We start from the raw sequence: 24,915 nt of genomic DNA, 5'->3' as shown, positions 1-24,915 counted from the left end.
ATCCAGAATGTCTCTGTACATTGCAGTATTCATCTTTCCCTCAATCCTAACTAGTCTCCCAGCTCCTGCTGCTGATAAACATCCCCACAGCATGATGCTGCCACCACCATGCTTCACTGTAGGGATGGTGCCTGGATTCCTCCAAACATGACGAGGGGCATTCACACCAAAGAGTTCAATCTTTGTCTCATCAGACCAGAGAATTTTGTTTCTCATGGTCTGAGAGTCCTTCAGGTGCCTTTTGGTAAACTCCAGGCAGGCTGCCATGTGCCTTTTACTAAGGAGTGGCATCTGTCTGGCTACTCTACCATGCAGGCCTGATTGGTGGATTGCTTCGGAGATGTTGTCCTTCTGGAAGGTTCTGCTCTCTCTTATAGAGCAACCATCAGGTTCTTGGTCAGCTCCCTGACTAACACCCTTCTCCCCAAATTGCTCAGTTTAGACGTGCGGCCAGCTTCAGGAAGAGTCCTGGTAGGTTTGATCTTCTTCAATTTACAGATGATGGAGGTTACTGTGCTCATTGGAACCTTCAAAGCAGCAGAAATTTTTCTGTACCCTTCCCCAGATTTGTGCCTAGAGACAATCCTGTCTCAGAGGTCTACAGACAATTCCTTTGACTTCATGCTTGGTTTGTGCTCTGACATGTACTGTCAATTGTGGGACCTTATATGTAGACAGGTGTGCACTACAAAAACTGATATCTAAGAAGTTTAAAAAAAGACTTGTTTAAAGAAATTTTTATTTAATTTTTGTCTAAATAGAAAGATAATCTTGTCAAGCATTATTTACATAAGAAAAAATGTCTCATTTTTTGAAAATGTATCTCACTTGTTCTTAAGTTCTTCCAGCTCATATCAAGCTGTATTTAATGTTGTGTGGGCCGCTGAAGAGGAGGTACTGCTGGCCCACCACCACCAGTCGGCGCCCTGCTTGGAGTGCGGGCTTCAAGCATGAGAGGGCGCCGGAGCCATTGGAAGTGACAGCTGTCACTTGTCAACCACACCAGCTGTCTCTCATCAACCACCTCATAAGAAGCGGATTACAACTCCACCTCCTCGCCGAGAAATCATTTACCACTAGAGGTAATCTTCTCTGCTGTATTTTCTGAGTGTTTTTTCAACTTGTGATCTGTGTGCAGCCGTACACCTGTGAAGTCTGTTGGAGATTGGATTGGCGGATAGTGAGAGGACGACGGTCTTCGTCTCTCACTCCATCCAGAAGAGGGACAAACAGGAGCTGCACGAGTGATAACGTATCTGGAGGTGGAGGTTTTCCCTCCCGGAGGAATTGTGTGTAAAGGTTGCTGGGTGTGAGGACTCACACTCACCGTCATCTGTTTCTTGTCTGCCAGCAGTACCAGGGCCGACAACGGAGGACAGAGACCACCTGGGGACTCAGGACTTGGCGGCTCCGGTGTTCTTCAGGCCGTTGGTGGTGGAAGCGGTGTGGGCCCCGGCTCTTCGATCACCAGAGGTCTCCTATCTTCGAGCCTGCCCACAGTCCTCTTGTGTACAATTGGCATCCATTATTTTTCTGTCTGTATTCCGTTGTGTGCCTTCACAACATTAAATTGTTACTCCTTTTCTTATCCATTGTCCGTTCATTTGCGCCCCCTGTTGTGGGTCCGTGTTACGACACCTTCACAACATTTAACCAGTAACAAGTAAAGGCAATGGATTTAAAATCATTCAAGCAAAGGAACAAGATTGTTTTCCTTATTTTAAGACAGGCTAATCTTAAAATAAGAATTCTGTCTAGTTTTAAGGTACATTTTGATTATTCAGTGCCTAGACATTTTGCTAGTTTTGAGAATTCTAATCAAGTAAATTTTTCTTACACCATTGACAGATTTTTTGCAAGACAATTTGGCTAAATTTCAGATTATTTGTCTTATTTTGAGAGGGACAGTTTTTGCAGTGTGTGGCTTTCCAAATCATGTCCAATCAACTGAATTTTCCATTTAAGCTGTCGAAACATCTCAAGGATGATCAGTGGAAAAAGGATGCAGCTGAGCACAATTTGGAGCCTCACAGATTTTTATTTTTTAGATTAAAAAAAAATACATTTACCAAAAAAAAAACCTTTTTCCACATTGTCATTATGAGGTATTGTGTGTAGAATCTTGAGGAAAAAAATGAATTTCATTGATTTTAGAATAAGACTGTAACATGAAAAATAAAAAAAGTGAAGTGTTGTGAATACATTGCAGATGCACAGTAAATGTTACTCAAACATATTACGTAGTCAATTTGTTACTAATCGTTCATCTAAATAAATGTTTAGGTAGCTACATGCTAACTAGCTTAGCTAGCACAGAGAACCAATGTAGTTAAAATGGGTCATGTTAGCTAGCACAACCACTACAAACATGATAAAACCACAGTTACATGTATGGAGTATATTTGTACTATGTGGTATTTTCTTACACCTGATTGGACTTGAGAATGGCAGAATGCTATAAACTAGGATGGCCTGACATGCCTAGCTAATATGATAGCTGCCACAATTTTGAACGTTGTTTATTACTTTCACCAGGAGAATGCCAGTGCAAAATCTTGTTTTACATGGAAGTACATGGAGTGACACTCTAACTCGAGATCCTGTGCAAATCTGTAAGTAATATTGTGTATTTAGTAGTACTACTGCGTAACCTTAAGTGTAATGTCTTTTCCACAGAGATAAACAATGTGTACAGATTTGTTATCCTTTTTTTTTCACTTCCTCTCTTTGTGATGTTACGTGGGTTATTAGCAGGGCTGCTCAGAAACTAAACAGACGATCGCCATACTTGTTGAACATCTTTACCTTAGCTGGGAAAGATATTTATTTTGCAGCTCAAGGAATTTTTCTATCATTGGTCAGACATTGGAAGCTAACGTATAATATTGAATTACTGCATCTTATCCTCTGTCATACCCACCTTAATGTGGGTGCGGTTGTTTTGGAGGCAGTCTTGCAGTACACCGTCGTACTTCTTCACCAAGTTGTCCCACCCGTGGTCAGATGTAGGAGTCGTGCTCTCATAACCCGAGGTGACAGACGACGCTGTGTCTGAGTCCACAGATAGTGATGAGGTGACCTCTGTGTCAAGAGATTGTGAGTCGCTGTCAGTTGGGTCAGACTGCCTGTCACCCCACAGACATTCTCGCCAAAACCTCCCACCCATTGATGGCTCCTCTCTTTCTGTCTGACTGCCTGAGGCAGAGGACGGCAGTAATGGGATGGGAGCTGATGACTTCGGGAGAAGCTGTTCAAAAGAAGAGGTCACCGGTGTTGCTTCAAGTGAGCTTGGTGCTTTTGTTGACTGAGTTAGTGGTTCTGGTTCAGGGTTGGTGGCGGTGGCGGTGGCAGTGACGTCTATCAACTGACTGCAGTTAAGGGACTCTTGAATAAAACTAAAGCTGGAGTTGAAGGAGTCATTTGAGGGTGTAAGCCTGGATTGTACAGAGCAGGACCTGAGAGCTGGATTTGGTTTTGACCTAAATTTGTGCAGTGAACTCTGTTGGGAGCTGTTCAAAGGGCAACAGTGCTCAGTGAGAACAGAGCGAGTCACAGAGCTAACAACGCTACATGTGACTTGATCAGGCTGGTGCTGATTGAGTAAGGACACGCTGACAGGAGGTGACAGGATTGCGTTCTGCTCACTGATGTCAATCTGACGTCCTGATTTTCCATCAGTAATACAGCTGCTCCTCCTGTGCTCCTCATCCTCCTTTGTATTACCAGCGTTCTGCACTCTGGACAGCTCCCCTTTCATGTACCCAGGTCTTCGATAGATCTTCTTATGACTGAAGCTGCCAACTGTCCCAGATACTCGACCACCTGTGAAGCAGAGATTAAGCATTAAACTTAATGAGGAAGGTAAAGAGTGAGCTAATAGCACTAATCACGGTCTACATCAGAGGTTACACTGATGTGCTAGCAAATGACAACTGTTTTCATTGTCAGCTAAAAAAGCACTCCCAGAGCATATACCACCCCATGATCCAACGGTACTTTGTTTACATCCTTGTTGGCATTTACATTTTACATTTTTTTAATTTTGATCTCTTCTGTAAAATTTTTAGATACTGATTGCTTACTTATCTTGATCTATGTAACTAAGCACTGAGCACTGAGCATTGAACCTGACTTTTAGTAGTCATTATTGACCTTTGATCCTGATCACAGAGCTTCTATCCTGACATTTGATCCCCATGACTCATCTTTCAGCCTGAGCTTTGGTGATTTTAAACTGAATACAAACTTGTTCCTGACCACTCATCTGTGATATTAATCTGGGATCCTGTTGTCTGAACTTTGATCCTGATCTTTGATCCTGATAACAGATGTTTCACATTTGAACATACCAAAATCTCACCAAGGAGGTTACAAGATGCGTTTGCTGCTGTCTGTCCATGTTTGTCTATCTGTTTGTCTACTCAGGATTAAAGGAACTGACTCCAAGGGATGGATCCTGAACATTCAACTAATTAGCAATTTTGCTTAAATGACCAAAGGAATCAGAAATTAAATGGTCAAATAAATTAAGACCCAAATTATTTAAAATCTTCCTTGACCCAAGCCTTACCTCACTGAAATTGTTTTACTTCCTTTTGAGATAACCTGCGAACAATAATTAAATGACTGTCAATCAGCAATCGAAACATAACCTCCTTGGAGGTGGTAATTATTCTTATGGTTATTCTTGGTTTATTTAGATGACAAACGTCAACCTACTGTCAAAAAAACTGTAAATTATTCTTGTTGTTGTAAGCAGGTAAGCTATCACTTGTAAGTTAAATTTAAGCAGACTACCACTGGTTTGAAGTATAATAAAGTACTCTTTATTCTTTATTTCTAGATTTTAAGCCATTCACACCATTCTGTCCTCAATACATTTAAAATGTTTAAACTGGCATTAGATTATCTCTAATTTATTCAAATTAATTCAACTTGATGAGGGCATTTAAACAAGTTTCCAACAAAAAGATAAAGGCCACATCACATCTAAATAGATATTAGCTTTTGTAGCCAGAAATATGTCACAGACACTGAGGTGATGCATCTTAAGAGGAGACAAAGCAAGAAATAACAAGTTTCCATGCCTGTTGTTTTAAGTGGAGAGGAAGTGCTCCTGACACATCATGCTGACAGGCTCACTGAGTGTGTCTCACAGATCAATCAAGAATCCAGGTAGGAATCTAAAGTGACATTTTTCACAACAAACACTGCTGATAGCTGATGATTTTCTATTGCTAAGGTAAAAAAGTAAGACCCTTCGGCTGCTCCCTTGTTTGCACTTGGTGTCACCACAGCAAATCCAAGGTGGATCTGCACAATGAATTGGCACAAGTTTTACACCGGATGCCCTTCCTAACACAACTCCACATTACATTCGGTGTTGAGAGTTTCCCATAATGCCCCTGGTGGCCGCCTGCACTTCCCAGAATGCACCACAGTGCCAGCAGAGTTCCGCTGTATCACAGTGCATGTAAACAATGACAAACAGAGGATGTGGGGATGGCATTAATTTAGCAAGTTCATGGGCGATTATAATGATTATACGCTCTCCCAAGTTGAGAGGGTTATCTAGAGGAGGTGTAGCACCTGTGATGACTTCTGCTGTGCCCCGACGTTGTCTTATTGTCCATACTTCACGAGATGTGTTCACACTGTGAGTGCTGAGCTCCTAACACCGGAACTCTGCTGAAACCGACCTCTCGCCTGAGTTACGGACCACCAGGCGGCGCGAGATTCGCAACTGCGAAACACCGAATGAAAAAGTGTGGCAGGGGTGGGGTTTGAACCGGGAACCTTCCGCACTGAAACCAAGCGCACTAACCACTTGATGATTTACTACATGCACATTCATATAATTGTGGGATGTTTAACATGAAACCCAGATAATAGTTAACAATAAAAGGGAAACAACAACTGATCATCCCATTAATAATTACTACTGCTTTAAATTTATTTAAAATGTGTGCCATTTAATCGAGTCTCTGCAGTTTATAAACCTGGACTGTAAAATACCAAACTGTCCTGCCCGGGAGGACACAGAATGTGATATTGCTGAAGCCTCTTCTCTTCAGTCCCACCACTCTTCTTATAGCGTTACTAATGAGTGAAGTGTATGACGGGCAGCTGTGTGACATTTCCCATGGTTTTTCCTCCAGCTGCTGAGAAATACCACAGCATCATAGTCATCGGCCACAAAGCCACGCCTCTCACAGGCCGAACACATGTGCATCACTTCCTGGAGTTACTTTTGAATCGGTTGATATTTGAAAAGTGGGGTGTGTTAGATAGTAAGGGCAGGAGGGTGAGGAAGGACGGTCTGTGTGCCCACACCTGCTGCTGGTCTACACGATTAATGACAAATCGTCTACAAGGAGGATTCAGAGACGAAGGGGGCCTGAAATGCCACGAATCAATGGCCCCTTTGTGTACAGCTGCTCCTCTGTCGCGTTCACTCCTTGCTCTCAACTTCCCTCTCACACACACTTTTGTACTGAAAAACAGTGGATGCATTCACTGCTACTGTCACTGCTAATCCACATGAAAGCTGAAATGCTCAACCAGAAGGTTTTAAATGAAAGACACATTTCAACATTAAAGGACAAGTTCACTTTTTTTACAGCCTTAGTTAAATTACAACATATCAAACAATCTTCAGAGTGCTGTACTGATGTTTGACAATTATGCCATATGACAAAAATCCCCTTTTCGACAGTGTGCAGAACAGGAAGTACAGCACATGAATATCAATGATACCAGAGTAAAGCTGGAAATTATCTGAAACTCTTTTTCTAGGCCTTTAAATTGCATAGTGTAGTTATTCTTGGATTTTGTTATTATTTACATCCTTGATGTCCAACCTGAGTTTACAGCCTCCTTTTAAGAGGGCACCAAAGATAAGGGATATCTCTTCTGAGGTTTTCAAAATTGTAAGTGCACATGTTTAGTCATAATAAAACACTTACTGAACAATCAAAATTAGAGTCCGACCAACATATCAGCTGGCCGATAATATCAGATGATATAAGCATTTCAGCAACATGCAACATATCGGACGTGCTACTCTTCTCTGCATAATTCTACTTCTTTGCGGAGATGTTCACGTAAATCCCAGCCCTGTGGTCCCACATCGACCACAGATGAACACAGCCACGCCAGCACCAGACAACTGCACTGTGCACGCTTCCACTTTGCTACAAGGTAACATCTCAGCAAACTGTGTGCCAAAAGCGACAAACACAAGCGCATGTGACAAGTATAAATTAGATTCACTACAGGCTGTTGTTGCATCTAAACAATGCAACACAAAACTCTTTCAAACTGTAAACCATGCGTCTGTTTTATGGAATACAAGGACCAAACCGAAAGGAATATTTGGTGGACACATAAACATACGTAGCGTGATTGGAGCAAATGGAACATTTACTTACGGACTCAAATCTGGATTACCTCTGTTTTACGGAAACTTGGTTGACACCCACGACTCCTTTATCCGCGTTCACAATTGCTGGATATAAAGTTTATAGACGGGACAGAGGGAAGGGGAAAGGGGGCGGGGTTCTAATCTACGTGAAAGACAGCATCGACAGTCATGCAATAGATATTCCAGTACATACCTTGGAATGTGTTGGTGTCACAATAACTCTATCACCTCAGATGTCTTTTATCATTCTTGCTGTTTATCATCCTCCAAATGCAAAAGATGACTTTTATACTGGTTTAACTGAAATACTTAAGAAATATGAAAGGAAAGAAATTTTACTAATGGGGGATTTTAATGTCAATTGGTTGGATAAAGTAAAGAGAAAAAAGCTTAAAGACATTGCAAATTCAGTACAAATGTCACAATTGATAAATAAGACCACCAGATTAACTAAGAACTCTCAAACTTTGATTGACCTAACATTTACTAACAAACCAGACAGAATAACGAAAATATACAATTTAATAACTGGGCTGTCTGATCATAATCTAACCCTTGTTGCAAGAAAAAATGTAATGGAATGTAAAATTGGAATGTAAAAACATTTACATTCCAAAGAAAAATCAAACTCCTCTGGAGAAAGAAATAAAAGAAATAGACTGGTGCTGTAAAACTGATAATGAATGTTGTGATCGCTCATGCAGTAATATAATTTTAGCTATAAAGGAGACAGTTGCTAAATATACTGAACTGAAGCAGAGGAAACCAAAGAAAAAGCAACTGCCATGGTTTAATAGCTCTCTCTGGGATCTAATGAAACAGAGGGATATGGCTCTTAAACGTTTTCTCAAAACAAAATGAATCACTGATCATTACATTTTCAAAAGTTTGCGAAATAAAGTTACTATGCACCTTAGAAAGGCAAAGGGAAATTTCTTCTTAAATCTGATTAAAGAGGCAAAAGGGAACAGTAACCAACTTTGGAGGAGTATGGACAAATTATTGGGAAGAGAAAAAACAAAATGTGATAAATTACAACTCAAAAAAAATGGAGTAATTAACAATGATAATGCTGAATTGGCAATATACTTTAATGATTATTTTCTTGATTCTGTTCTGAAATTGGCAGACAATTTTTCTAATTATTATTGTTCCTTGAAACTTGAAAATGATTGTAATGACTCTTTTAAATTGTATAATATTGTGGAAGAAAATGTTTTTAAAGTTATTTCACAACTAAACAAGAATAAAACTAAGGACGGCTTTGGTATTGACACTGCTTTCTTAAAGGAACACAAAGAAACTCTAACCCCAGTTTTAACAAAAGTGATAAATCAGTCAATATGTGACAACACCTTCCCCACGGTTTTAAAAACAGCTGTGGTTAAGCCTGTCTACAAGTCTGGGGACAAGCTCCAAGTCTCCAACTATAGGCCTATCAGTATCCTTCCAACCATCTCCAAAGTCTTTGAAAAGGTTGTAGCAATGCAGTTGAGGCTTTACATCCTCTTCAGTTTGGTTTTAGAAAACACTACTCAACCGAGACTGCATGCTGTTATTTTTTAGAAGAAATAAAATCCAGTTTGGATATGGGAGGAGTGGTAGGAGCAGTCTTAATTAATGATCTTCCATCTGTCTGCAATGTTAAAACAATTATGTATGCTGATGACACTGTAATGTATACCCATGGAAAAACCGTGGAGGAGGTAGCTCAAAAACTAACAACAGAGATGAAGTTGAAGTTTCTCATTGGTTAAAAATTCCTGCCTTACTTTAAATATTGAAAAAATGGTATCTATGTTTTTTACAAACCTAAATAAACTTCAGAAATGTCCTGAAGTTTTAATCGGTGGTCAGAAAATTCATGATGTTGATCAATATAGATATCTAGGTATAACACTTGATTCAAATTTGAATTTTAAGAAACATGTTAAAAAGATAACAAACACTTTAAAATTTAATTTGTCAAATTATAGATACATTCGAAACTCTCTTACCATCAAAGCTTCTAATGTATATCTTAATGCAATGATTATACCACACTTTTGCTACTGTATGACAAGTTGGTCAAAGGCGTGCAAAACTGCCCTTAGGCCTCTTCAATCACTTTATAAAAGCTCTCTCAAGATTCATGATAAGAAAAAACGTTTATTTCATCATTGTCACATACTCTCAAAGTATAATATTCTGAGCTTTGAAAATTTAATCATGTACTCAAATTTATGTTTGTTATTTAAAATCATTCATGGCACTGCTGCTCCGCCATTAAAAACTTTCATATCCTTGAACTCGAAAATAACATCTCGAGCCACTCGGTCGATGAGTCGAGGTGAGTGCAGGATTCCCAGATGTAGAACAACTTTTGGGAACCCAGCGTTCTCGTGTGGCCATGCGCCAGTGGAATATGTTACCAATTGAACTTATTTCTTGTACAAACTTTTATACTTTTTCACGACTGGTTAAAAATTGGTTGCTCTCGGGTCAGACATGTAACCATAGTGTGATCTAAGGTGGACATCAGCACTTTTTCAGCACATTCCACTGTGACAGAAGATTTTGCCATGAAAAGAGTTGCAGCGAAATTCATGCCGATGGCTTCGGCACGAAGCTGATGGCGCAGCAAAAGTGACACCGTGTTGAAGCCTCACAGGACATGTTGTGACATGCCCAACTCTTCCACAATTTCTCGGATAGTCACACAACTGAAAAGCCACCGAAAGCCGTCTGAATCTTCCGAATGGTGGAATGATCTGGTCATTTCAGCATGTTGATGGCTGCCCGGAGCACAGCTCGCTCTCCACCGTTGTGCGGCCGTCTTTAAACCGGTTGTACTGCTCCTTAATCTGTGTGATGCCCATAGGATCGTCACTGAAAGCCGTCTGAATAATCCGAATGGTTTCCACCTGGCTGTCGCCCAGTTTCTGGCAAAATTTGATGCAGTCGCGCTGCTCTAGTCGTTCCGCCATTTTCCTTGCAAAGAAAAAACAACGAGAGACTCCACCCATCCTCACACAAAGGCTGCTTACAAGCAAATGACGCAATCGACAGGCATGAAAAAACTCACGCATGCGCACGAAGGTTCAAGGTTGGCTCATGCAAGCACACGATTCAAATCCATCAGGCTTTTGAAAAAAAAATAAAAAGGTCGGATACTTTTCTAACAGACCTCGTATCCCAATCAAAATCTAGATGATTTCTTATCACTTGTATATTTTTAACATTAGACACTAACTGGTATAAAAGTGACCACAAACTTGCAGGAAGTATCCTTGATAAGGTTCCTTAAAAAGAAAAAAGTAAAAAGGGAGGCATGAGAAGGCTGATGCATACCCTGCATGCTCTACACACCATGATAAGTAAATATGCATATATCTGTAATGGTGCTGGTGACGATGTATGACTTCTTCATATGACTTCATGCTGAAGTCATTCCTACCAATCAATCACAAATACTTTCCTAATCCATTGGTAAGGTTAGACCTTACTTGTGTGAAGTGACTTGAGGCAGCTCTGTTGTGATTTGGCGCTATATAAATGAAATAAGAATAAATCCATATATGCTTTAGATTAGTGGTTCTCAACTTCAAGTACCTCCTAACCAATACGTTTTCCATCTCTCCCTGCTCTACCACAAGCTGAAGCTTAACGTGTTCAGGTAAGCAGCCAGTCCATTGGTAACAGCCACCTGAATGAACAAATCAGCTTGTGGAAGAGCAGGGAGAGATGGAAAATGTGTTGGTTAAGGTGCCTTGACACTTCCACGAATTTGATCCGTGCACTTGCACGCAATCTGCTGTACAGGAGAGCAAACTTGTTGTAAACTGTTGCAAACTTTTGTAAACCGTTGTAAACTGTGCAAGGCTTTGTGCAATAGCACAAAGAAAATTTTTAAATGTTCAAAATCTCAGTCACGCATTAATTATGTGAACTTCACGTGAACACTGCGCAAACAATTAAACTGCGTGAGAAACACTGCGTGAGTGCAAGTGATTGCACCAGCACAGCGCATAACAGCACAGCTCATCTGATCAATTATAATGAGATGTTAAATCTATAATAAACATACTTTTACAGATGCTCATAAGAAGTGAACATGCAACTGTTTTACCAAGCCATTACAATATAAACAATACAAATCATTACCTTTTAGACGGTTCCAAATGCATTCTCCACCTCATCAAGCACAGGAGAGAGAGAGAGAGAGAGAGAGAGAGAGAGAGAGAGAGAGAGAGAGAGAGAGAGAGAGAGAGAGAGAGAGAGAGAGAGAAAACAGCAGCTGGAACAGTTCTCTGTGATTCCAGAAGCGATTAGAGGTGTTTTCATCAGCCAAACTCTCACAGAAAATGATTAATCCGCTACAAAATAATTATTTTATATACGCAGCATTCAGCACACAAAGCGTGACATCCAGGTGGGAACACAGCGGGTGGCATTCTCACGACGAAGTGCGTGACAGTGCTGAGCCAAAATGTGTGTAAGTGTCAAGGCACCTTTAGGTTGGACTTGAGGACCGGGTTGAGAACCACTGATAGGCTTCTTAGTTATTGGGGCATACAACAAAGGTGTTTTTCAGACCATATTTTCCTAGACCTTTGACCAAAATACTCCAAAATCTCACCTCTACATACCTATCCAACTAATATTCCCACCAACTTTGAAGGAAATCCATCAAGCTGTTTTTGAGTTATCTTGGCCACACACACACACACACACACACACACACACACACACACACACACACACACACACACACACACACACACACACACACACACACACACACACACACACACACACACACATGCCAGTGGAAACAATACCCTGCTATCACCAGTTCACTAACACGTAGGGTAACAAGGCTCTTTTGACTTCATGAAATGTACTATAAGGCTGCAGAATTAATCAAACATTTTTCTTTTCTACTTAGTGCGGATCTCTGTAGCAAATGATAGAAAGACTGAAATGTGAAGCATGAGAACACCATGAAGCAGACACAGCTCACTGCTCAGCCGTCCTCTATGACCTCCAGCGATGACTGTCCTCATCTATCCCATGTGACTATAGATGAGCAAAGTGAACTTAAGGGAGATTTGGGATGCAGTGAGAGTGACATTGGCGTCCTGCTGTCCCCAGAGTGAGTGTGTGTGGTGTCTTCACAGAGCGGAGGACATCTTCAATGAGATCCTGCTGTCCTCAGAGGCCACCGCATTAACTCTCAAGTTACAGGCCGTCCCATTAGCGTATTGTGCAACACATGTCAATGCACCAATTTATGAAATCCAACACTGGCCACAAGTACCAAACACAACCATACACCGTCTACCATCTGGTGCGATGACGAGAGGTCACGCCAGCAAGTCAGAAAATCCCCGGGAGGTGAAAGGAGGAGCACTTGTTGATGAGAGGCGTTACTGTATCCTCACAATGCTTCAATTACACACAGAAAACTTCCAAGTAAAGAGGAAGGAAATTCCTCAAGGCCTTTTGTGCATGTGTGTTTCAATCTTTGTGGGGACCAGTTTGAGATTTGTGCCCCTCAAATAGAGGCATTCTGCAAAGTGAGCATGTTTCAGTCAATCAGGTCTACACAGGGTGTTAAAGGAGACACAGAGTTTGTGAGTACATTTCATCCAAATACTATGTCCTCTAAACATATGGTGTACTTTGTGATCATTAGGCATGTTTTCATATTTTGTAGTGGTGATGATGTAAAATATTGCAATAAAAACTAGATCACATGCAATGAGTGAAGACAAAGACAGATTTCCACCAAACTGTAGAATAAAGTTAGTATATTCTACTGGGAGTACTCAAATCACACAACCCTCAATAAGAAAAAGTTGGGACAGTACGGAAACTGTACAAAATAAAATGTATTCATTATTATTATTATTATTATTGTTGTTAGGGGTTGGGGCAATTTAGGTAATAAGGTAAAAAATAAATAAATAAAAATGTTGCTTCAAACAGGTGATTGTAATCATTTAGGTATGAACATAATATTCTTTGAGACTTCGAGAAGCAATAATGTTCAGAGGATTTGTCAACAAATACCTGCAAATTTATTTAAACACAATGTTCCTCAAAGAATGTTAGGGAGGGTTTCGCATATTTCTCCATGTACAGATAAAAATATCATTAAAAATTCAAGGAATCTGAAGGAATTTCAGTACATAAATAGTACAGGAGCAGGGACCCCCCAAAATGGATTCGTTCAACAGGCACTACATCTAAGGTCTGACTTGACAGAATGGTAGAATGGACCTTCAGGAACAACGCCAGGTAGTATGTACAAGCAAATTGTGGTATCAGTAATTTTCTACAGGCCATTTTATAAAAGAGGGGTCAGTGGCGCTTGTTTTTCCAACTGTGATTGTGAGTTTAGAAAACTAGCCATATCTCTATCAATAATGGACTGATTCTTGTAATTTTGGTATCAATGTGTTCATTATTAAATTTACTAACTGTTAGAACCTTCTGATTTTATGTAGAGGTGACTGTGACCAGAATATTGCAGCTTATTACAGACAGCGGCATAATATTGAAGATGCTCTGGAAAAATAGTAATAAATTTAATAAGACTTCATATAGAAAAGAAACTAAGTGTTTTAGCCACATGAGCCTAGTATTAACTGAACAGGATTTTGTTGACATCTTCCTCATCCAGGTGGTCCAGGTCTGCTTGCAGGCGGTCAAAGACATCATCTTCACGTAACTCTAGGGCAGACTTGAAAGTCTTTAGGGAGGCCTCATGTGGTTTTCTCAGAGGTTCCCTAGTAGATCTCTGGCAGATAACGCACTGCTCAAAGTTTGTAAGCTTCCTTCACTTTACAGGTAAGAGAATGGAACTGGGTAGCTCATCATCACCTTCACCAGACATCGTGTCTGCAAAATGTGAAATAGATAATAAAAGTTATAATCATGAAAGTGGCTTAACCCTAATGCATAAAGGCATTCAAATCTATTGTACATTTATTATACCAATACTGAACACCTGATCACGATTTGCCTCATTTGAATGATATTAAATTTCTAAAATGACAGTGTTTATTTTACTGGGTACTGTAATTATTAAAATGGAGCATCAGGGAAGACTCTTACCAATGTTTTCCTGGAGAAAAGAGGATTTTCTGCCTTGGTCCTGCTGCTCAAAATCATAGGGATATATGGTGGTTTTGAGTGTGGTTATTGGATTCACCTGCTGGCTCAATGCTGTAGGCTAATCAATAACACATGCTTATAAATAGTTACAAGCACTGAATGCATGGAAATCACCAGACAAGTCTTTATCTGGTATTATCTGCAGTACTCTGCCATTTGCCCAGCATACTGCAAAAATCACCAAAAGGGTGTTATGTGTGAAATGCTCACTATTTTATCAACTACCCACATAGGAAGCTGTATCTGGTCTCATTTTTTTCCTTAAAACATTGCACTTTTGGGTGATACTGGGCGTATTTAGTTAGCACAGTCATTTTCTTTTCTACAGCCATTTTTAGATTGTAGCTATTTTTACATAGCGTCTTTCAAGTAATGGCGCTGTCTGCAATAAGCTGCAATATTCTGGTCACAGTCACCTCTACAGAAAATCAGCAGGTTCTATCAGTTAGTAAATGTAATGATGAACACATTGATACCAAAATTATAAGAACTGGTCAATTATTGACAGAGATATGACTAGTTTTCTAAACTCGTGATCACAGTTGGAAAAATAGGCGCCACTGACCCCTCTTTTATACAATGGCCTGTAGAAAATTACTGATACCACAATTTGCTTGTACATACTACCTGGCGTTGTTGCTGAAGGTCCATTCTACCATTCTGTCAAGTCAGACCTTAGATGTAGTGCCTGTTGAACGAACTCGAAAAATAAGGCCTTTATAGAAATTAGCTCTTGTTCTAAAAGGGCAAGGGTTGCACCCCTAAGATGCACATCTCTGATCTCCGATCTCTCAGACTACACTGCATTAAGAACAATCATTCATCAATAGCTGATATAACCACATGGGCAAGGGATTACTTTGGGAAACCTTTGTCAAGCTCTACAATACAGAGTTGCATGCACAAATGGCACCTGAAACTTTACTGGGCAATAAAGGAGCCTTACATTATCCTTGTCCACAAGCAGCATTGACGTCCCTGGGCTTGGAGTTATCTAGGTTAAACCATTACACAATGGAAGCATGTGTGGTCAGACAAATCAGTAGTCCACATCTTCTTTTGGTAGAAGTGGACATTGTGTGCTCCAGACAAAAGATGAAAATGACCATCCAGACTGTTAGCAGCAGCAGTTCCAAAAGCCAAGGTCTGTCATTGTATGGGGCTATGTCAGTGTCCTGTGTCAGTGTCCTTGACAAAGGTAATTTACACTTCTGTGATGGCAGCATTAATGGAGAAAAAATACACTGAGATTTTAGAACAACCAGCCCTGACGGCATTTCCAGACAGGTGCTGAAAGAATGTGCAGATCAGCTTGGTGGAATTTTCATAAAAATATTCAACCAGTCCCTGACACAGCCTGCTGTCCCTTCCTGCCTGAAGACCTCCACCATAGCCCCCCTACCCAATAAATCCCCCATAACCAGACTCAATGACTGTTATGACCACCGGCCTGTTGCACTCACACCGGTGGTGATGAAGTGTTTTGAAAAAATATACTACCCCATGGTCTCATGAGGAAACTGCTGAACCTCGGTCTACCTCATTCCACATGTCTTTGGATTAATGACTTTCTGTCAGATCGCTCACAGAGAGTCAGGATTCGCCCTCACATATTCACAGCTCTCACACTCAGCACCGGTTCCCCTCAAGGTTGCATACTGAGCCTGTTGGTCTTTACCCTGTACACCGCTGACTGCATCTCTATCCACACCAGCAACACCTTCATTAAATATGTGGATGACACCACAGTGGTAGGCTGTATCACTGGAGGAGATTAGTCCGCCTACTGGGATGAGGTGGAACAGCTGACTGTATGGTGGACAGAAAATAACCTGCTCCCGAACACATCGAAAACCAAGGAGCTAATCATAGACTTCAGGAGAAACAAAACAGACATTCAACCCATTATCATTGGGAGGACCTGTGTGGAAAGGGTCAGGGACGTCTGTGTCCTGGGAGTCCACATAGATGAGAAACTGACCTGGGACAGGAACACCACACAGTTGGTAAAGAAGGCACAGCAAAGACTCTACTTTCTGAGAATCCTCAGGAAGAATACCAAAAAACAGAGATTGCTCGTGTCTTTTTACGGCTCTACCATGGACAGCATGCTCACATACTGCCTCTGTACGTGGTTTGCCAGCTGCATGGGGACAAACAGGAAAGAACTCCAAAGAGTTACCAAAATGGAAAAAAGTTCATTGGGAGCCCTCTATCCACACTTACTGTCTCAGGAGAGCCAACACCACCCTAAAGGACTCATCCCACCTTGGCCACTCTCTGTTTGAGCTACTACCATCAGGCAGAGGGTACAGGACCATTAAAACAAGTACAAATAGATTGAAAAACTGCTGCTGTTGTTGGAGTTATGAATGGCACTGGAACCAAATAGCCATGTCACATGCTACACTTGAAATGAGTGCAATACGAGGTCTATTAGAAAAGTATCGGACCTTTTTATTTTTTGCAAAAACCTGATGGATTTGAATCACGTGTGCTTGCATGAGCAAACCTTTAACCTTCGTGCGCATGCGTGAACTTTTTCACGCCTGTTAATTGCATCATTTTCTGGTAAGCAGCCTTTGTGTGAGGATGGGTGTTGTGCGCTCAGCGGATTTTCATTTCAAGGAAAAAGATGGAATGATTGAAGCAGCGCCGCATCAAATTTTGCCAGAAATTGGGCGACAGCCAGGTGGAAACCATTCGGATTATTCAGACGGCTTTCGGTGACTTTTCAGTCGTGTGACTATCCGAGAAATTGTGGAAGAGGTGGGCATGTCACAGCATGTCCTGTGAGACTTCAACACGGAGGCGCTTTTGCTCCGCCGTCAGCAGCAGCATGAATTTCACCACCACTCTTTTCATGGCCAAATCTTCTGTCACAGTGGAATGTACCGAAAAAGTGCTGATGTCCACCTCTTCTGCAATTTGTCGGACAGTCACACGACGGTCCCGCATCACCACAGCGTTCACTTTGGAAATGATCTGATCATTTCAGCATGTTGATGGCCGACCGGAGCGTGGCTTGCTCTCCACAGTTGTGCGGACGTCTTTAAACCGGATGTACCGCTCCTTAATCCGTGTGATGCCCATAGGATCGTCACTGAATCATATTTATCTAATAGATTACAATTTGTTCATGTAAATGGGGAGTCTTCTTCAAGGACTAAGGTTAATTATGGAGTTCCACAAGGTTCTGTGCTAGGACCGATTTTATTCACTTTATACATGCTTCCCTTAGGCAGTATTATTAGAAAGCATTGCTTAAATTTTCATTGTTACGCAGATGATACCCAGCTTTATCTATCCATGAAGCCAGAGGACACACACCAATTAGTTAAACTGCAGGAATGTCTTTCAGACATAAAGACATGGATGACCTCTAATTTCCTGCTTTTAAATTCAGATAAAACTGAAGTTATTGTACTTGGCCTCACAAATCTTAGAAACATGGTGTCTAACCAGATCCTTACTCTGGATGGCATTACCCTGACCTCTAGTAATACTGTGAGAAATCTTGGAGTCATTTTTGATCAGGATATGTCCTTCAATGCGCATATTAAGCAAATACGTAGGACTGCTTTTTTCCATTTGCGCAATATCTCTAAAATTAGAAAGGTCTTGTCTCAGAGTGATGCTGAAAAGCTAATTCATGCATTTATTTCTTCTAAGCTGGACTATTGTAATTCAATATTATCAGGTTGTCCTAAACGTTCCCTGAAAAGCCTTCAGTTAATTCAAAATGCTGCAGCTAGAGTACTGACAGGGACTAGAAGGAGAGAGCATATTTCACCCATATTGGCTTCTCTTCATTGGCTCCCTGTTAATTCCAGAATAGAATTTAAAATTCTTCTTCTTACTTATAAGGTTTTCAATAATCAGGTCCCATCTTATCTTAGGGACCTCATAGTACCATATCACCCCAATAGAGCGTTTCGCTCTCAGACTGCAGGCTTACTTGTAGTTCCTAGGGTTTGTAAGAGTAGAATGGGAGGCAGAGCCTTCAGCTTTCAGGCTCCTCTCCTGTGGAACCAGCTTCCAATTCGGATTAGAGAGACAGACACCCTCTCTACTTTTAAGATTAAGCTTAAAACTTTCCTTTTTGAAAAGGCTTACAGTTAGGGCTGGATCAGGTGACCCTGAACCATCCCTTAGTTGTATAGACTTAGACTGCTGGGGGGTTTCCCATGATGCACCCAGTGTTTCTTTTTATTCACCTCTTTTTGCTCTGTATGCACCACTCTGCTTTTAATCATTAGTGATTGATCTCTGCTCCTTTCCACAGCATGTCTTTATCCTGATTCTCTCCCCTCAGCCCCAACCAGTCCCAGCAGAAGACTGCCTCTCCCTGAGCCTAATTAATTTTAATTTCTTGTATTATGCTTTAGTCTGGCCTTTTCTGTGAAGTTTACTTTTGTCTCTGCTTTTGTTTTCAGTTTATCACTTAGTCTTCTGTTTAGTCATTTTAGGCATTATCTGTTATTCTGTCGTCTGTGGGTTTGTTTGCCATTTTGTTCTTAGTTTTATACTCTAGCCATGGTCAGTTCCATTCTAGTTTTATCTTAGTCTTTTATATTCTGGCTGGTCTGTCCACTTTAACATGTACTAGTTTTTGGGGTCATTTCTTTCCGTTTGCATGTCATGATGTTTAGTTGTTTTTTCTGTGTTCTTTCATCTCTGTCTCATTGCACTTGTCTCTGCATTTTGTTATTTCTGTTTTTTCTTCATCAGAATTACCTTTTGGTTTTTGCTGTTCAGTATTTTTGCACTAAGTCACGCCCACCTGAAATTTTCTGTTTCTTCTGTTTGCCACGCCCTCTTCCTGGTTCTTCCAACACACCTGTTCTCACGTTCCTCATTTCCACTTTGGTTATTTAAACTCTCTGTCTTCACTCAAGCCCCGCCAGTTCGTTGATTTTCACAGTCCTCGTACCAGCCTTTTCATAGCTCTGCCTTGTTTTGCCGTGTACTGACCCAGCTCTGTTTTGTGACCTCGTCTTGCTGCTGCCCACGTACTTTGTCTGCTTGTGTTAAAGACCTGAGCCTGCCTTTTTGATGACGCCCTGGCCTGCCGACTATCTGTACCTCTGCATCCATGACTGCCTAACTGTGTACCGAATCCAAGCTCATTTTTTGACCGATAAAGCCTTTCAATTTCAATTCCATTGTCTGTGCGTTTTTGCATTTGGGTCCCACAACCTTTGGTGCCACATCACCCCGAGTTCCTGACAGTTACAATGACAATAAAGATCTGTATATGTGCTGACTTCAAGATGACATCTTTTCCAGGGATGCCCAAGCACTTGTCAATAAGACAGTGCAAAACCACATTCTACAAACATTAAAAAGGCATGGCTGTGGCAGAAAAGGATACAGAAACTGGACTGGCTTGCCTGAGTCATGACCTGTCCACAACAGAGAATATGTGGAAAATTTTGAAAAAAAAAGCATCACACATTAAGACATGTTTACAGAAAAAAAATGGGACAAAATAACACCTGACATGCTTCATCGCTTGGTATCTGTGATGCCAAAAATCTCAATTGTTGTCAGAAGTAATGACAACCAGGAGTGGTTGGCACTACTAATTTGGGCCTCTACTGGTGGTTGGCTCTCACTGCGGTATTGTATCACTTCCTGTTCCGGAGCACAGCGGTGTTTTGCTGTATCTGTTAGCTGTTTAATCTGCGCAGTTAGATTGATCTAGTTAACTAGATAACGATTTGTTTCACAGTGTAATCTTCACGTGCCTTAACTAAAGCACTCCCTCTGCTGAATCGCCTCTAAATTATTTACACATTATTCACTTTGTGTGTTTTTAGGAATCCGCTAGCTTAGCGCAGCTACTAGCTCTTAGCCGGTTTAGCATGGCAGCTTCTCCTGTCTCTCCTGCACTTTTCTGCTCTGTGTGTGAAATGTTTAGTTATTCCTCGGCCTCCTTTAGCAGTAATGGTACTTGTAATAAGTGTAGCTTATTCGTAGCTTTGGAGGCCAGGCTGGGCGAATTGGAGACTCGGCTCCACACCGTGGAAAATTCTACAGCTAGCCAGGCCCCTGTAGTCGGTGCGGACCAAGGTAGCTTAGCTGCCTTTAGTTTCCCTCTGGCAGATCCCGAGCAGCCGGGAAAGCAGGCCGACTGGGTGACTGTGAGGAGGAAGCGTAGTTCTAAACAGAAGCCCCGTGTACACCGCCAACCCGTTCACATTTCTAACCGTTTTTCCCCACTCGACGACACACCCACCGAGGATCAAATTCTGGTTATTGGCGACTCTGTTTTCAGAAATGTGAAGTTAGCGACACCAGCAACCATAGTCAATTGTCTTCCGCGGGCCAGAGCAGGCGACACTGAAGGAAATTTGAAACTGCTGGCTAAGGCTAAGCGTAAATTTGGTAAGACTGTAATTCACGTCGGCAGTAATGACACCCGGTTACGCCAATCGGAGGTCACTAAAATTAACATTGAATCAGTGTGCAACTTTGCAAAAACAATGTCGGCCTCTGTAGTTTTCTCTGGGCCCCTCCCCAATCGGACCGGGAGTGACATGTTTAGCCGCATGTTCTCCTTGAATTGCTGGCTGTCTGAGTGGTGTCCAAAACATGAGGTGGGCTTCATAGATAATTGGCAAAGCTTCTGGGGAAAACCTGGTCTTGTTAAGAGAGACGGCATCCATCCCACTTTGGATGGAGCAGCTCTCATTTCTAGAAATCTGGCCAATTTTCTTAAATCCTCCAAACCGTGACTATCCAGGGTTGGGACCAGGAATCAGAGTTGCAGTCTTACACACCTCTCTGCAGCTTCTCTCCCCCTGCCATCCCCTCATTACCCCATCCCCGTAGAGACGGTGCCTGCTCCCAGACCACCAATAACCAGCAAAAATCCATTTAAGCATAAAAATTCAAAAAGAAAAAATAATATAGCACCTTCAACTGCACCACAGACTAAAACAGTTAAATGTGGTCTATTAAACATTAGATCTCTCTTCTAAGTCCCTGTTAGTAAATGATATAATAATTGATCAACATATTGATTTATTCTGCCTTACAGAAACCTGGTTACAGCAGGATGAATATGTTAGTTTAAATGAGTCAACACCCCCGAGTCACACTAACTGCCAGAATGCTCGTAGCACGGGCCGAGGCGGAGGATTAGCAGCAATCTTCCATTCCAGCTTATTAATTAATCAAAAAACCCAGACAGAGCTTTAATTCATTTGAAAGCTTGACTCTTAGTCTTGTCCATCCAAATTGGAAGTCCCAAAAACCAGTTTTATTTGTTATTATCTATTGTCCACCTGGTCGTTACTGTGAGTTTCTCTGTGAATTTTCAGACCTTTTGTCTGACTTAGTGCTTAGCTCAGATAAGATAATTATAGTGGACGATTTTAACATCCACACAGATGCTGAGAATGACAGCCTCAACACTGCATTTAATCTATTATTAGACTCAATTGGCTTTGCTCAAAATGTAAATGAGTCCACCCACCACTTTAATCATATCTTAGATCTTGTTCTGACTTATGGTATGGAAATTGAAGACTTAACAGTATTCCCTGAAAACTCCCTTCTGTCTGATCATTTCTTAATAACATTTACATTTACTCTGATGGACTACCCAGCAGTGGGGAATAAGTTTCATTACACTAGAAGTCTTTCAGGTTTAAGGAAATGATTCCTTCTTTATGTTCTCTAATGCCATATACCAACACAGTGCAGAGTAGCCACCTAAACTCTGTAAGTGAGATAGAGTATCTCGTCAATAGTTTTACATCCTCACTGAAGACAACTTTGGATGCTGTAGCTCCTCTGAAAAAGAGAGCTTTAAATCAGAAGTGCCTGACTCCGTGGTATAACTCACAAACTTGCAGCTTAAAGCAGATAACCCGTAAGTTGGAGAGGAAATGGCATCTCACTAATTTAGAAGATCTTCACTTAGCCTGGAAAAAGAGTCTGTTGCTCAATAAAAAAGCCCTCCGTAAAGCTAGGACATCTTACTACCCATCACTAATTGAAGAAAATAAGAACAACCCCAGGTTTCTTTTCAGCACTGTAGCCAGGCTGACAAAGAGTCAGAGCTCTATTGAGCCGAGTATTCCTTTAACTTTAACTATTAATGACTTCATGACTTTCTTTGCTAATACAATTTTAACTATTAGAGAAAAAATTACTCATAACCATCCCAAAGACGTATCGTTATCTTTGGCTGCTTTCAGTGATGTCTGTATTTGGTTAGACTCTTTCTCTCCGATTGTTCTGTCTGAGTTATTTTCATTAGTTACTTCATCCAAACCATCAACATGTCTATTAGACCCCATTCCTACCAGGCTGCTCAAGGAAGCCCTACCATTATTTAATGCTTCAATCTTAAATATGATCAATCTATCTTTATTAGTTGGCTATGTACCACAGGCTTTTAAGGTGGCAGTAATTAAACCATTACTTAAAAAGCCATCACTTGACCCAGCTATCTTAGCTAATTATAGGCCAATCTCCAATCTTCCTTTTCTCTCTTTGAGCGCCTTGGGGCAACTGTTTGTTGTGATTTGGCGCTATATAAGAAAAAAGTTGATTGATTGATTGATTCTCTCAAAAATTCTTGAAAGGGTAGTTTTAAAACAGCTAACTGATCATCTGCAGAGGAATGGTCTATTTGAAGAGTTTCAGTCAGATTTTAGAATTCATCATAATACAGAAACAGCATTAGTGAAGGTTACAAATGATCTTCTTATGGCCTCAGACAGTGGACTCATCTCTGTGCTTGTTCTGTTAGACCTCAGTGCTGCTTTTGATACTGTTGACCATAAACTTTTATTACAGAGATTAGAGCATGCCATAGGTATTAAAGGCACTGCGCTGCGGTGGTTTGATTGTGGATTACAATTTGTTCATGTAAATGGGGAATCTTCTTCACAGACTAAGGTTAATTATGGAGTTCCACATGGTTCTGTGCTAGGACCAATTTTATTCACTTTATACATGCTTCCCTTAGGCAGTATTGTTAGACAGCATTGCTTAAATTTTCATTGTTACCCAGATGATACCCAGCTTTATCTATCCATGAAGCCAGAGGACACACACCAATTAGCTAAACTGCAGGATTGTCTTACAGACATAAAGACATGGATGACCTCCTAATTTCCTGCTTTTAAACTCAGATAAAACTGAAGTTATTGTACTTGGCCCCACAAATCTTAGAAACATGGTGTCTAACCAGATCCTTACTCTGGATGGCATTACCCTGACCTCTAGTAATACTGTGAGAAATCTTGGAGTCATTTTTGATCAGGATATGTCATTCAATGCGCATATTAAACAAATATGTAGGACTGCTTTTTTGCATTTACGCAATATCTCTAAAATTAGAAAGGTCTTGTCTCAGAGTGATGCTGAAAAACTAATTCATGCATTTATTTCCTCTAGGCTGGACTATTGTAATTCATTATTATCAGGTTGTCCTAAAAGTTCCCTGAAAAGCCTTCAGTTAATTCAAAATGCTGCAGCTAGAGTGCTAACGGGGGACTAGAAGGAAAGAGCATATCTCCACCCATATTGGCCTCTCTTCATTGGCTTCCTGTTAATTCTAGAATAGAATTTAAAATTCTTCTTCTTACTTATAAGGTTTTGAATAATCAGGTCCCATCTTTTCTTAGGGAACTCATAGTACCATATCACCCCAATAGAGCACTTCGCACTCAGACTGCAGGCTTACTTGTAGTTCCTAGGGTTTGTAAGAGTAGAATGGGAGGCAGAGCCTTCAGCTTTCAGGCTCCTCTCCTGTGGAACCAGCTCCCAATTCAGATCAGGGAGACAGACACCCTCTCTACTTTTAAGATTAGGCTTAAAACTTTCCTTTTTGCTAAAGCTTATAGTTAGGGCTGGATCAGGTGACCCTGAACCATCCCTTAGTTATGCTGCTATAGACTTAGACTGCTGGGGGGTTCCCATGATGCACTGAGTGTTTCTTTCTCTTTTTGTTCTGTATGCACCACTCTGCATTTAATCATTAGTGATTGATCTCTGCTCCCCTCCACAGCATGTCTTTTTCCTGGTTCTCTCCCTCAGCCCCAACCAGTCCTAGCAGAAGACTGCCCCTCCCTGAGCCTGGTTCTGCTGGAGGTTTCTTCCTGTTAAAAGGGAGTTTTTCCTTCCCACTGTCGCCAAGTGCTTGCTCACAGGGGGTCGTTTTGACCGTTGGGGTTTTTACGTAATTATTGTATGGCCTTGCCTTACAATATAAAGTGCCTTGGGGCAACTGTTTGTTGTGATTTGGCGCTATATAAATAAAACTGATTGATTGATTGATTGATTGATTGATTGATTGATTGATTGATTGA

At 41.0% G+C, this 24,915-nt stretch overlaps 1 protein-coding gene across 1 annotated transcript in view; it reads right to left on the bottom strand.

The window, feature by feature from the left end:
- Window positions 1–24,915, bottom strand: part of disc1 (DISC1 scaffold protein) — a 210,245-nt gene that overhangs the window by 175,640 nt on the left and 9,690 nt on the right. The window contains exon 2 of the mRNA XM_034184501.1: window positions 2,921–3,822. Coding sequence (XP_034040392.1) covers window positions 2,921–3,822 — 902 coding nt within the window. The remainder of the gene's footprint in view (window positions 1–2,920; window positions 3,823–24,915) is intronic.

Source organism: Thalassophryne amazonica, chromosome 13, assembly GCF_902500255.1.
Source record: "Thalassophryne amazonica chromosome 13, fThaAma1.1, whole genome shotgun sequence".
NCBI classification, from domain to species: domain Eukaryota; kingdom Metazoa; phylum Chordata; class Actinopteri; order Batrachoidiformes; family Batrachoididae; genus Thalassophryne; species Thalassophryne amazonica.
Note: the sequence above shows the minus strand (reverse complement) of the source record. Positions and strands in the feature narration are given on the sequence as shown.